Source organism: Geospiza fortis, unplaced genomic scaffold, assembly GCF_000277835.1.
Source record: "Geospiza fortis unplaced genomic scaffold, GeoFor_1.0 scaffold66, whole genome shotgun sequence".
Lineage (NCBI taxonomy): Eukaryota > Metazoa > Chordata > Aves > Passeriformes > Thraupidae > Geospiza > Geospiza fortis.
The window spans coordinates 8,917,824-8,932,470 of NW_005054312.1; the positions used below are offsets into that span (position 1 = coordinate 8,917,824).

At 47.5% G+C, this 14,647-nt stretch overlaps 1 protein-coding gene across 1 annotated transcript in view; it reads left to right on the forward strand.

Moving 5' to 3' along the window:
- CRACR2B (calcium release activated channel regulator 2B) overlaps positions 1 to 14,647 on the forward strand; it is a 25,237-nt gene that overhangs the window by 3,602 nt on the left and 6,988 nt on the right. Inside the window, exons 3-10 of the mRNA XM_005419507.1 lie at positions 685 to 862; positions 3,527 to 3,673; positions 3,980 to 4,070; positions 4,198 to 4,290; positions 7,179 to 7,366; positions 8,039 to 8,110; positions 8,541 to 8,595; positions 12,467 to 12,546. Of these exons, the coding sequence (XP_005419564.1) occupies positions 685 to 862; positions 3,527 to 3,673; positions 3,980 to 4,070; positions 4,198 to 4,290; positions 7,179 to 7,366; positions 8,039 to 8,110; positions 8,541 to 8,595; positions 12,467 to 12,546 (904 nt within the window). The remainder of the gene's footprint in view (positions 1 to 684; positions 863 to 3,526; positions 3,674 to 3,979; positions 4,071 to 4,197; positions 4,291 to 7,178; positions 7,367 to 8,038; positions 8,111 to 8,540; positions 8,596 to 12,466; positions 12,547 to 14,647) is intronic.

Consider the following 14,647-nt stretch of genomic DNA (forward strand, 5'->3'; position numbering starts at 1 on the left):
TTGAATAGGATTGCTTGGTTTGTTTCTTTGGGAAGGATTTGTTCCCAGCACCGGTATTTGTCACATGCCTCGCATAGCAGGAGTTTCTCGTGGCATTCTCAGCACGGAACAATCCCGATAGCTGGAGGCCGTCTGGACGTGGGACGGGGCAGGAGGAGGTGCTTGGAGGGCGAGTTCATCCTGCTCTACACAATCCTAGCAAGAGGCAGTCCTTGTTGCGCAGCGCTTGGCTCAGAGCAGAGGGTAACGGGCCCCTCCTCTCCTGTTTTTAAGCGGAGGAGCGGCAGCATGGTGCAGTTCGGGGCCGGGCACGCAGGCCGGTGGGAGCGCGGCTGAGCCCAGAGCGCCGCTCCGCGCAGCGAGCTGCGGCCCTCGGTGCTCTGATGTGAGCGGAGCCCTGCAGCCCGGGCCGCTGGGTGATGCTCATCTGCACACAGTTGTGAGCGGAGCCCCGCAGCCCAGGCTGGGCTGGCGGCCAGGCTCAGTCCCAGCACTGCGCAACGGACACTGACATCACTCGGGGCGTCAGAACGGAGGCACTTCACTGACCGGGAGCTGTGTCCTGCACTGGCAGCATGCACGAGGCTTCTCCTGCAGCTCTGTCGGGCTGCCATGTAAATAGCAGCTTATTCAGTGATGTCCAATTTGACTTTATTTATTCTTCTTCTCTTCACCTTCCACCAGGAAAGTTAATAGGGATTGAATTGTGTCAAGGGGCTGGGAGAATGGATCACTCCAGACACGAGGAGACCTTTGAGTCAGGCTGGTCAGATGACTTGGACCCTGCAGATGATGATGATGATGAAGAGAAACGATTCTGTTCCATGATGGAGCAGCTTGGAGCAGCCCAGTTGTTTGAAGAGTAAGTCCCTGCAGCCGGCCGCTGGGTGATGCTCATCTGCACACAGTTGTGAGCGGAGCCCCGCAGCCCAGGCTGGGCTGGCAGCCAGGCTCAGTCCCAGCACTGCGCAACGGACACTGACATCACTCGGGGCGTCAGAACGGAGGCACTTCACTGACCGGGAGCTGTGTCCTGCACCGGCAGCATGCACGAGGCTTCTCCTGCAGCTCTGTCGGGCTGCCATGTAAATAGCAGCTTATTCAGTGATGTCCAATTTGACTTTATTTATTCTTCTTCTCTTCACCTTCCACCAGGAAAGTTAATAGGGATTGAATTGTGTCAAGGAGCTGGGAGAATGGATCACTCCAGACACGAGGAGACCTTTGAGTCAGGCTGGTCAGATGACTTGGACCCTGCAGATGATGATGATGATGAAGAGAAACGATTCTGTTCCATGATGGAGCAGCTTGGAGCAGCCCAGTTGTTTGAAGAGTAAGTAGGGGAGTCATATGGCATTGCTTCCACCCTGTTTTGATCTTGCAGTACCAAAACTTCAAAGTACCAGAAAAGACCAAAGAGGTGAACTGAGCTGCTTGCTCTCTGAAGCACTGCTTGGGCTCTCTGCACTGGGTTTTCATACGCTTGGTAGCAAATGCCCTGTGGTCTGGGTTTCCTCATCAGGTACCAATTACTTTTAGCTCAGTGCTTTTCACAGTTTCCCAAATTCAAGTTGATAACACAGCTTTAAAAGTTCATAACACAGCTGTAAAATGGAACAGCTGGTTGCATACAAGTCCAGCACAGGCAGCAAATGAAAAGAAGCATGTGAGGGTTAGCTGAGGTAAGGGGGATGAGTGTGCTCTCTCTTCCAAAATGGTGTGTGACTGTTCACATATTTTCAATCAGTTCCAAGAGTCTCTGTGAAGGATCTGTGCTCAAGGAGCTGCTTGGGACTGTGCTGATCTTGAAGAGTGTGAAGGGCTAAACTGGGCAAAGGGGTGCTCCTGTGAGCCTTGAGACTTGGTGCTAATGTCCTTGCACGTAGCCCCAGTGGAGTCTGCAGGCCCCAGTGTCATCCAGCCTCTTTTTAGGCTTCCCAACATGAGGCATTATGCATAACTGGCTCTTACTGATGCCCATCTTCAGGGCCTGGGGTGCCCAGCTGCATCTGTGGCTGTCCTCCCTTTCAGGCTTAGTACTCCAACTGTGTTGCCATTGTGCAAGAAGCAGTCCAGGTTAGGGAAGGAGGTGGACAGGACTGGAGACAGAAGCTGAAAGTGATGGAGTTTGCTGCTGTCAGAGGCACATCTGTCACAAAACAGACTTTTTTTTTCCTTGTTTTCATTGTGATACAAAGCACCTGCATGTTTTAGTGATAAACAACTTCTGTCTGGAAGAAATTCTGGAAAGCTGTTAGGTTTCAAACAACAGGATGACACTGTGAAAGGCCATATTACTGTTCTGGGAAAACAGTCTCCACTGTTTATAACTCTGCTTTGAGAAGCAGAAGTGCAAAGTGGAATTATCTTGTGTTTTATTTTGACCACTTACTGGCAGTTTTATGCAGTGAGTTTAGTAGCTACTACATGTCACATCTTTGTGCCAAACAAGCTGTTGTAAAGCAGTAATATCAAACAGAAGCTAATTGGGGTGAGAACAGGAAGATGAAACATTTTCACTGCTTTTTCTAGAAAGAAATAGTTTCGTTTCCTAACACGACTCAATATGTTCTTTTATTTCAAATATGAAGATCTGATGAAGTCCTATAACTTTTTAAACTTGGGACAGAAAAAGAAGGCTGTCATGCAGTACTGGCAGAGGAAATCAAAAGCTTTTTGGTTGGTTTGTTTTGCTTGTATGTTTCCCCAAAGAATACTAAGGGAGAGAAATACATAGGCAAAGAAAAATAGCTATTTGGATACTGACTATGGGTATAATTATTCTGTATCTTTCAAGGCAATTTTTCCAAAGTGTTTAATGATTTAAAAAAAATTAAAGAAGCTCTTCCCTAAAAAGAAACATGAAGTGATGTTTGCAGGCTTACAAGACACTTTGGGAATGAAGTTGGGAAGTGCTGTGTTCAAGTTGCAATGAATTAAATGTCAGAAGAGTGTAATCATTATTGCAGGTTCAGAAAAAGACATCTTTGGTTTTCCAGGGCTTCCTCCGTTGTTATCCTGATGTGATACTTCAGCAAATTTGCATCTTTTTTTGTGCCTCAGTTTCCAAACCTGTGAAAAAAAATGAGGACTGTAGCAGCCACCAGTACAGTCTGAGTGTAAGAAAAACACCAATGACATGTGATGTGTGCTAAACTTTGTGTGCTATAACAGTTTGACCGTAACACACAGCAAATTTGCTGAATATTCATTTCTCCAAGTCTTGATGTAGATGCCAAATGTGTTATCAATGAATACTTAGAAAAGCAATCATTCCGTGTTTGCTTCCTAGATTATTTTTCTTTCTTTCTTGCAGATGACTTCTTTTATTTTGACCTCACAATAGATCCCACTCCACATGCATGTTCTGTCACTGTCCAGTTTCCCTCTCTGCTGTAATGGTGTAACAGAGATCATCACAGGAGAATAGCAGTCTGTCCTGAGTGCATGTTGGAGCTGGAATAACAGTCCATGAGATGACACAGTAACTCTCTTGCTTCCCTTCTCTCCTGTGTGCTTGCTGCAGCCCACATGAGATTCGGGAGCTCTGGGCTCGCCTACGGAAGGAGCGTCCAGAGCTCTTATCCAATTTTGAAGAGTTTCTGTTGCGTGTTTCCTCGTACATAAAGGAGGTGAATCATGAGAAGGAGTCTATGGAGCAAGCATTGAAGAGGTAAGGAAAACATCATGGCCACTTGCTGCCAGGAGCCAGCTGATGCTTGGATCCTGCCTCAGATGCAAGGAGAGACTGGGTTACAGGATGCACCAGTAAAAAAAAATATTTCTTGCTGTAATAAAATGACTCTATCTTGGTCTGTTCCCATGGGTTTTCTCTGCAGCAGTGCTCACCCATAACATTCAGTCTGGTTAAAATCCCACTCAGTGCTTACACAGCTGTTAGTAGGAATCTGTTTCCACCCTCCTCTTTCCTTTCTGTACTCTTTTTCTCTCCTGACCTGCGTGCTCCTGTGTTTTGTAGGAAGGAGTCAGATCATGATCGAGAAGTCAGGTGCCTTTATGAAGAAATGGAGCAACAGATCAAAGCAGAAAAGGAGAGGCTGGTCTGCCAGGTACTTTCTCTCTCTCTTGGCTTGGAAGCAACCTTCCTTTGTTCTGAAGTAGAGGTGGTGGCTCGTGTGGCCAAGGAACAGCTCTGTGCTGGGTGCTGTGCGCAGCTCTGTGTCTTTACTTCTGCAGGAAGCACTGAGGCATGACAGGAGTAACCTGCTCCAGAAGGAGCTGCACAACAAAGAGCAGGAGCTGGAGAAAATCCTCTACCGCCAGAAGAAGGTAATGGGATCCAAATCCTTTCTAACAAAGCACATCCCCCTCTGCTTCTTTCTGCTCAAGCATTTTCTGATGGAAAATGGTGTTTAGCTGCTGAAGGTTTGGCACTAGGTAATTTGGCTCTAGCTAGTGAAGTCCTCTCCTGTCTCTGAAGGTGTTGAGATGGTTTGTCAAATAATTGGTTTGTCTTCAGCTGCAATGCTGTTCTGTGAATGTTTTGTTCCTGCATTTTCTTACCCGCTTTGTGTTCTCTTGGCACAATCTTCCTATCAATTGAACAATGCTGGCAAGGAAGATGGGTAAAATTTTGAAAGTTGTGAGTTTGAAGCTTTTTGTGGTGTGTAAGGAAGATGTGTGTGGACATAAAAGAGCCAGATTTCTCTAGTTTTTGTATTCTGGCTACTCCAAAATGAGCCGGAGTGAACAGTTCTGTGACACTTAAAGAGCTACATATTGTATACTTGCATTTGGGCACTTGATGACATTCCGATTGATCAGTCACACAAAAGATCAAAGCACAAGCTTCCCTTTAGCCTGCCATCCCCAGCATGGACATTTGTATGGGATGGTCCATTCCAGATGTCTTTTTCCTTGGTGTCTCAAGAACTGAGATGTGACCCCACAGAAACAAGTCATGGCAGGTACCTGCAAGATGCTGGAGACTGGGGTTATCCCAGTTGGATACCCAGCTGTGATGTGGATGAAACAGGACTTCTCTGAAATCATCAGCTCATTGTCTAGCAGCAGGAAAAGCCAGCACAACTGAGGTGCCATCAGGAAGGATATTGAGAATAAGATAGAGGATGTGGTTTTCCTGCTGCCCACATCTTTGATGTGCCTCAGTGTGTGCAGTTCTGGTCTCCTCTATTTCCACTGTGTCCTCCTCAAGTATGAAGGTACAGAGTGCTAATATTAAGAAAAAGGAACATACGCCTCAGGAAGAGAAACCAGGAAAGTCTAGACTAAGATTTTGGAGAGAAGGAGACTTTGAGGGAAAATGCATGTGAGCATTATGAACTCAGAAAAGTGATGGATAAGGTCCACACCAAACTTATTCCCCAAATCCTGCAACAGCAAAGGTGAGGGACCCTCAATGAGACCAGTATGAATTTGATTTAGAAGAACACACTTCTTTATACAGAGATCAGTGCTGGACTTTTAGCCCCAAGAGGCAGGCAATATCAGCAGTTCAAAAATGATTTGGACAAACAAATAGGCTTGTAAATATTCATTGAAAGGAATAGTCGGAGATGTGGCCTCTAGCATCCCTAGTCCAGGGACCACAGATGGGAGGGGTATATGAGGGGAATGGACCATAGTTAGGAGCTCAGGCATGCTCTTCCTAGGTGGCATCTGCTCTTGCTGAGGGTCAGAGTAGAACTCTTGGGCTGCATGGACACTTGCTGTTACTCAAATAGTCAGCTCTGGTGCTCTTAACGGAGGCTTGTACTGAGCTGTGTGGGTAATCGGGTCCCTCTTGTGGCCTAAGACCAGTACTGTGAGGGTGCTGTTCTACAGCATCGCTTCCACATAAATGGGAGGGTTGAGAGTGATGGAGGCTTTTTAGGGAGGGGCTTTATTTAAAGCTGATTCCTTGGCTTATTGAAAGATCCCATGGCTGTAAGCAGGGGTTGCTGGTTTTCAGTCTCAGCTCCACTGCTCAGCACATGTAGTCTTGCTGAAATATTCCCCAGTGTCCACAGGAGTCGAGGACTCCAGCCAAAGCTGGGTGTGGCTTGCCCTTCTAGCCTCAGTGAGGAGGGAGGTGAGGCTTGTGTTTCAAGGAACCTAGGAAACATCAGATCTATTCATTCCTGCTTTTGACAGTTGTACATGTGTGCTGGCAGAGAAGGGTAGCAAGAAAAAAGCATTTTATCTTCTGCCATGGTGTGCTGCTTTATTTTTCTTTTGAGAAGGAGAGAAAGTAGGCTGAGAGAAAAGGCAAGCTGAAGGTGTAAATGTGGAGGCTGACTCTGCCACCTGCTACCCTGATCAGACCTGATTCCTGGTGTTTCTTTCTAGTTATAAGCGTGGATTGCCTGCTTTTATTTTGGGCTGTAAGTTCTAAGATAGATACTGGAGTTGCTGTGTAGCAGCAGCTTCAGCAGAGGGCCCTGGTTAGCTGGTGTGGCTGTCTGGATACTGCAGTGTCACTATGATCCCTCTTGGAATGCCCTCCATGTCATCTGAGATGGGCAGCTTTGGCTGCTACATGTGTCTGTCTCTTTCCCAGACTATGCCAGCCATTTGTAAGGAATTGAGTCACTGGCTGAGTACATGGCAGCAGCTTTGAACTTCCTAAATCAGGCTTGGTAGTTGTGCTGGGGGCTTGTGCTGCCTAGAGTGCAGCTGCGCCCCGGTGGCATTTAAATTGCATCTCTAGCCCAAGGTCCTGTCTGTAGCAGGCCACCCAATCACTTCACTTTCCAGGAGTAGTGTGGGATGCCCCTAGCACCTCAATATATCCTCCTTTCAGCTGCCATGGGCTCAGGAAGCCCCTGAACTAGAGGATGAACTTCAACAACTCTGCTTAATAAGTCCCAACAGACACAACCCTACTTCCACCCAAATTTCTCCAGTCCTCCTTTGACCCCCATTTGCACTCTGAGTCCTACAATGCCTGACAGCATCAGGCTGCTCCTGCTGCCTGAAGCACTTCCTCAGCTGTGCCTAATTGCATTGCTTGGTTCCCCAGTGCTGACATGATGAGAGAGAATTCCTTCCAGTTCACCTTCTCCATGCCCCTGGTGGCTCTGTAGACTTAGGGGTTTTTTACCCCCTTCTGCCTCACTGTTTACATCTGCTTTTTCAGCTTGTTTTTACAGTTGTGATTGTAGCACAAGACCCTTCCTCTGTGTTTAACCCCTCCTCTTCCTCGTCTGCCACTGCAGCTGGAACATCAGCTACAGTCACTGAACTCGGAGCAGCTGGAGACGCGCGTGCAAAACGAAAGGCTCCGGCACCTGAATGAAAACCTGCTGGAAGAGCTGGAGAAAAGCAAATGGGAGCTGGAGGCAGTGAAGGGACAATTACAGAAGCTCCAGAAAGAGGCTCAGATTGAGCAAGAGCAGAAGGACAGGTGAGAAAAAACAGGAAAGACCTGGTGTTAGAGCAAAGACATGGACAGAGAAGGAGAAGTTGGGCATGCAGTTAAGGAATAATTATCGCTAGTTAAGAGCCTTGGTCTCATTAGAAGATTGCCTGTCACTTTTTGGGGAAAAGAAGAAGCATCCCAATGGTCTCATGGGCCTAAATAGAGAGTGATATTGCTAACTCTTGCCTAACTTCTGTGGGAAATGAATATATTCTAGAAAACCAGTACAAAAATACAGATGTTCCTCAGCCTAAAGGAGGCTTCTCCATGTATTTTCTAGTTCACTATCCCTTCTATAATGTTCTCTTTAAAGATCTTCTAATCAGTTCTGTTCCCATTTCTGGGTTAAAGCTAATAATACCTATATAAAACATTGAGAGGTTTCAGATCTAGATGGCAGTGACCATCCTTCCCATTTCCAGCAGCTGAGGAAGTGGAGAGGATGAGTTGCCTGCTCTCACGTTGGAGGAGAGCAGGAGAGCTCTGGTACAACCCAACCATCCCAGCTCCCAGAACAGTGCTGCTTCCTCTGAATTCTCCTAAGCATAAGGCATGCCCTTGTCTTTGAGAATGCCATGAGTGCCCCTGAGAGAGGGATGTTTGCATTTTCTCTCCCATTAATTTATTTCTCCTTATTTTAAAATACCTTTTGCCCAGGGATGTGTTTAGAGTCTCCAAGAACATGCAGAAAGAGAAACAAAGCCTCCTTCGGCAGCTGGAGCTCCTCAGGTGAGAACTGGTGAAGGCTGGAGGGAAATGCTGAGCTCTTAAGCCTGTATGGGGCTGAGGTTTCAGCACTGTGCTCATTTCTCCCATGGAAAGCTACAGGATTGTATTCAAGCAGCATTTAGACTCTGCTTGTTTTTCTAGGTCCAGACAGAGTTGTGCAATTTGGCCAGCTCTGGCACATTACAGGCTATGTTATTTCAGGAGGTAATCCCTCCTCTGGAGCAATTCAGTCTTTCCTGCTGGCTAAGGCAACCATGTAGAGCCCATGACCTTAGCTGGGATTCATGGAAATCCCAACAAGTCTAGCTATAAACAACATCTTTATCTCTGTTCCCAAGCTCTCTTTCTGTTCTCACTTTCAAATGTTGGGGTTTACTTAATTTTTGACAAGCATCTTATTGTGTCTTTCCTGTGTCTTCCTTTGGAGCAGAGAAATGAACAAGAAACTTCGAGATGAGCGAGATGCCTTTGAAGCCAAGAAGCTGGTTAGTCTAAGAAAGAAAACCTTAATTCCCAACCACCCTCCTCTCATCTGCTGCTGTTGCTGTCACCACTCGGGGGCCTGTCACTTCCACGGGGGACAATGACAAGAGCTCTCGGGGCCTGGTGTTGTGCTTAATACAGACTTTGCAGCGCCTCTGTGTCCGTGCTGGAGGCAAGCTCTGCTGGTTGCTGCTGCCGGCTGCCTGGGTTTAACCCAGGGCATGTTGGCTGGGGACTGTCACACAGCCCTGTGCAGGGCTGCAGTGGGTGCTGCCTGCTGCAGGTGTGAGCTCTGTGTCTTGTGCCAGGCACTGGGCACGTGCAAGGAGGGGAGAGAAGCTGGATGCATCCTGGAGCTGGGTGGTGAGGAAGAAGATGGATTCTCAGATGTGCTGCTGGCTGACTGGGTGGTACAGGAGGGTTTTGGAGTTTTTCTGACCCCCTGAGTTTGTAGCAGATGTTTTCAGAGGTTCCCCTGGGGAGCTCCCCATTCCTGTGAACTCTGCTGGGTGCAGCAGTGAGCCTTGTGCCAGAGAACTAGGAGAAAGCAGGATCTCTCTCATCTGGAACTGTCAATCTCTGGCCTTTCCCAGGCACCAAGATAAGCACAGATATGTGGTCTATTTTTAATTCTTACTATTTTTTCATTATAAAGCTTTTGTGTTCTCAAATGTTGCTTGCACAGCTGCTCTGCCCTCTTGGACCCATCCTTGCTGCCATGTCTTTGCCTGCTCTGGGATCATGCCCCACCTGAAGATCTGGAAGTAGGTGACTTGCTGGGATGACAGTGATAGGGTGTGATAGGTGCAAGAGCTTTTCTGACTGCTGTGTAAAGGACTCTGGAAGGAACCACAGGGGTTGTGCCTGTATGGGAAACAAAATGCCCTGTTCAATCCAGAGGTTGGAGTTCTCCAGGTGGAGAGCTGTATAAAATAATGTCAGTAACAATTTTGGATAGAGGTGAGGTATGTGTGTTTCTAAAATCTGGAAGAGTGTTTTTCTTCAGTCTTCATTTTTTAAGCTGCTAACTATGTGGATGTACACCAGAGCTTCCTGCTCCTTCTTGGAAAAGCCATAAACACAGTCGCTCTGTAGCAGGGTCCAGTGCAAGCAGGCAAAGAAATGGTTTCTTGTCCTCTTTCCATGTGTTGTGCTTCCTCAGCTTGTGGGTTCCTGTGGGTGGGCAGGTGGTCTGAGGAGACCACAGCTCATGTCTGTACCTCTGTGTATGCAAAGCTTGTCTGCTTCTCCTCTGTTCTCTCCTGCTCCCTGCTAAGACCTGCTGCTGCAGCTGGACCCAAGAGAGGGCCCAGCAGAGAGAGTCACAGCACAGAGGGGCTGCTTTCTCCCTTCAATAGGGAATGAGGCACAGGGTGAGCACCAGCCACCATTGCTCATCTGGCAAGGCTGGGTCTTGCTGGGCAGTTGAAGCCTCTACTGGAATAAGGTTTTTTCCCTTTGGCTGCTCTCGTTTCAGTCCACAGGGAAGCAGGGCTCCAAGGGCTTGCAGAGATGCTGCTATCATCATACACCTGCAGAAGGTCTGCTCCCCAGCTGTCTCACAGTAAGGGGGGGAAAATGGCAATACTTCCCTACAGAAGTAAAAAGGAGAGTCCAGCCTTCTAATGGGGATCCCTAGTTGTATGACACACTCTCTGCCAGAGACTAGCAGTGCTTTTAAGGCTAAAAAGAGACCCAAGGCCTTAATACCCTCTTTTAGTGCTGGGAAGAGTTATTTCTGTGAAATCAAGGTGTAGTGAACAGAGGTTCTTTCATAGCAAAGATTTTGAAGTGGTTGGTCGGAGGAGTTGGGCTGTATGTGGCTGATAGCAACCCAGTCACTGCTCCTTTGCTCTTCTCAGTTCCCAGCTTAATACCTTGCTCTTCATAAGAGTTTCCTGCCTTGCCAGGGTGAGCAGACCCTGGCCCCACTGCACTGTGGGGCACTCTCCTGTTCCAGGCAAGAGAGGCTGAGCCACAGATAGGGATATGTGGCTATTTCTGTTGATGTGCAAACCACTGATGGGACCTAGGGGTTGCAGGTTCAGTTTCACACCCATGACCCATCTGGCTATGGAGTTGTGCTTGTATGCTTTATGTTGACAGAGCAAATTTCATGTCTGTTCATCATGAAGAGTGTTTTGGTACTTTGACTACTTTTGACATGTATTTTTATTCCACTGGTAAACCAGAATCTTTCCCATCCAAAATGCTTGTACATGTGCTGTTGTGGAATCCTTGTCATCATGTGTTACACAGCTGTGATGTGGCATCTGTCCCTTTATCATCCTGGTGAAAAGCCAAATGTTACACAAACCTGGCAGGCCAATAAAGCATGGCAGAACCAATGGTAAAACATGCCCCATTGTTCCTCCTTTCTTACCCAAATCTGTGCTCTGCAGGCTGTTCCTTCTCCAGGTAAGGTGATGGCAGCGCAGGTTGTGTGGGAGTCCTTTTGCTCCACAGGTGACTTGAAGGTTGTAACTCAGCTCCAGTGGCCTGTAACACAATTTCCTCCTCCTATGTGGCTAGAGAGTGCCCTCGAGTGAAGCTGCTCAAGCACTGAAAACTTCCCCTTCTGTCCCTGCTGGAGAACCCCTGGTTGTCTGTACCACAGCCTGCCTGTGTTGACTGGGCAATTATGCACTTGGGGGTCATTTGCCTTGGGAGATTTGTGCTCCACCATTATAAGCCTCTCAGTGCTGGATTGTTTCTGTGCCTGGAGGTCTTTTGAACATCAGTTTCATATGTAAAAATTGTTTTGTTCTTTACCTACAAAGCTCCTAGTTGGGTCAGGCCCTCTGTGGAGTCTGGAGTCTCCCTTTGTTAGACTGCATTGCAGTAAAGGTGTTCTGGGAGTTCTGATCAACAGAACAGCTTCCTAATTTTTTTGCCTTTTAAAATAAGCCTTCAGTAAGGATTATTGAAGAAATAATCTTTGTAGTCCCCCAGGCTCTGGGAAGCATGAAGGAAGGCCTGTCCAGAGCTCCCTGCAGGTGTTTGGTCAGTTCAAAACTGCTGTAAGAGGCAGATCTGGCAGACTGCAAACCCCTTTTCTTCCACCTTTCCCCCAGAAATAATCAGTAAGGACGTGTTAGAAATCTTCAGATTCGCAGACTGAATACCTCTCCCTTTCCCCTAGTGCCTATGTGAGTGGCATCTTTCCATGCTGTCCCTCACTTCACATTTTGTGTGTGGCCAGAGCAGTGACTCTGCTGGGAATGGCAGTGCTGCTGTATGGGTGGAAGAGGGTTGGGAGAGAGGTTGTCCTGCTTTCTCCTTCTCTGAGCAGCTGGTAAATACCGGCTGTAGGAAGTGTTCATTCTGTGGTAAGTAGCAGGAAAGCATGGGGAGGGATGTTGGTGTAAGGCAGAGTATGTACAGTCCTTTGTAGAGCTGCCTCCTTCCTTTCCTGTGGTTCATGTGCAGCTCTAAGTGAGTACAGGTCAAGGAAGGGTACTAGTGTCTTCTGAGGAAAGGGCAATTGGTCTGCCCCACAAAACATCAGCATAAGAAAGAGGCAAGTGGGGAAAGAGAGATTCAGCTGTGAGACCAAGTAGAGAACAAGCCAGAAAATAAAAACTCTGGCTGGCTAGAGGAAGAATTCGGTTTGGGACATCACCATTTTGATGGATTTTTAAGTGAAGGAGAAAGCAGCAACAGTGATGGCTTCTTGCAGGAATTGAATTATTTGAACTGAGAAAAGCAAGCCCCGTGCTTACCTCTTTCAGCCTTCCAGTGAGGCACTACCACTGCATGGTGTGGGGCTGCCTGGGCTCCAGCCTTGCCTCCCCAAAGTGCTCTACAGAGATGGGGAGAGCTTGAACTGGGGCTGTAATCACATTCTTCATTTCTTCTCTTTTGAACTTCCAGGTGCCTCAGAACAAAAATACCCTGTTGAAGAAAGGGTCAGTGCTAGGCAGTTACCTGCTGGAGGACAAGCCTGTCAAACGGTTAGATGGGTGTCTGTGTCGTGTCCATGCTGTCAGTCCGTGCCCACTGCAGTACCCTGTCAGTCAAGCTGTGTCCTGGGTCTGGTTCTCCCACCTTGGGGCTGGTTGGTTGTGGGAGTGTGGTGGGGTGCAGCTTTTCTGTGGCTTTAGCTGTCTCTTGGCATCAGGTGGTGTTAGCTCAGCATGAAGCTGAGGATACTGTTCACTAATTTCCACAGGGAGGTGGCCCTGCTGCTGCTTATGCCTGCAGCAATGGGGGAGCAAATCTAAATATCACTAGAAGGTCTGGGACTGTTAATGGGATGGGAGTCACAAAGGCTGCCTGTTTCTGAGTCAGACAGCTCTGTTGAAATGACTGGATCAACTCCCAAGTGTGCCAGTTTGTCCTCAGGCACAAATCCACTGGTGCCTTGTGCCAGAGTCCATATCTCTGGGGCATGGGAGAGAGAGAGCAAAAATTGCACAAGGGTTGGGTTCTCTGGCAGCTGAAAGCCTCAAGGAGAGGGCCTGGCTCCAGATGGGTTCATCCTGCTCATCCCCCTCTACACCTATGCAGATGCTCACCTGGCACACCAGGCCTCCCTTCAGCCAGGGCAGGCAACTCATCTGTGTGGACAAGCCCTTTTATTTTTTTCCCCACTCTGCATGCAGAATATACAATGACCTGGCTTGGAGCTGGATCTCGCCTGCAACTACTGGCCCCAAACAAGTTTTAAAGGCAGCACATTGCCCTGTTTCTTACCAGGTCTCTGCAGAAAGTTCCATTGCTGCCCGGTTTCTCCTGGTGCCAGCCAGAGACGCAGGTCTAGGCTCAGTTTCTTCCAACTTCAACTCACCTTTAATGCTTGCAATTCTGGTGGTGGCATTTAAGGATTTAGCTCAAGGCTCCTTGGCTCATGGATTTAGGGAAAATCAGGTAGACTCTGGAGAAGGCTGATTCTTTAGCCCAGGGTAGGAGGTTGCCTGTTGAGGTCTGAGGCAGAGCTCCTTCATGGTTGTGTGATTGCCACATTCTGTCGATTGAATTGGATAACCAAGTTCTCCCATCTTCCTCCCCAATTATTTCTTGCAAAGATCCTTCTAGCTGCTACTGGAATAAACCTCCTGGAAAGGCTTAACAGCTGGAGAAGTTTGGCAATGAAGGTGATGAGAGAAGGGGAGTAGTTGTTTGCCTCATCTCTGTCCCAGTGCTGTGTCACACCACATTGCTTGAGAAACATGAAAAGAAATCCATTAGATCTGGGGTCACTGTTCAGAGTTTTGTGTTTGTCCCTTTGCTCCCACTAAAGAGAGTCTTGAGAATCCTCATTGTGTGATTTTGCCAGTCCTGGGAGATGGGCACCATTCCCCAGAGCCTGAGACTCTGTCCATTTTCAAGAGGGAGGAGTTCCACCTGGCCTGGCTCTGGACTGGCAAATGGGGCAAATGCAGGGAGGGCAACCAGGAATGTGAGCTCCCTTTCATAGAAAAAAGTGTAGGCATGGCAGCATGTGGCTTTTACAACCCAGATAAAGTGTACTTGCTGGAGTGAGAAAGAAGAATTGTCTGGATTCCTGCACTAACAGAAAGAGGAAAGTTGCAGAGGGGATGGGATGTCCTGCCTCTGAGGAGACTGACTGTAGTACACTCTGGTCACTCTAATTTCCTTCCAAATGCAGTCTGCTGGACAGTGAAAGCAATGGAGACGTCAGTGGTGGATAAATATCTTCAGCTTAATTCTAGGTCTTCTCATTCCTTGCCTAGTTCTTTAACCATAGAAAACCAGTGATGCTCCCTTGCTCCTCAGCAGTGATTCCAGTACTTTAAATTGGTTATTTTAGGTGTTCTTTTGGAGGTTGTTCCTCCAACTACCACATCAGCTCTACCCCCAGTGCATCAGCCTGCTCTTGTGTGGGCACATTCTGTTATTTCTTTTTGTATGGTATTTAGTGGTATTTAGTAACAAAAATACAGGGGTAATTATTGCTGCCTTTTTTTTCTTTAAGGGGCTTTTGTTTTGTATGTTTTGCCTCATTTTTTCACTGCTGGGGGAAGCAGTAGGCAAAGAATTCTTGAAAAATCCAAAGTGGCAATTTTTATTAAAATTAATTAAATGTTTGTC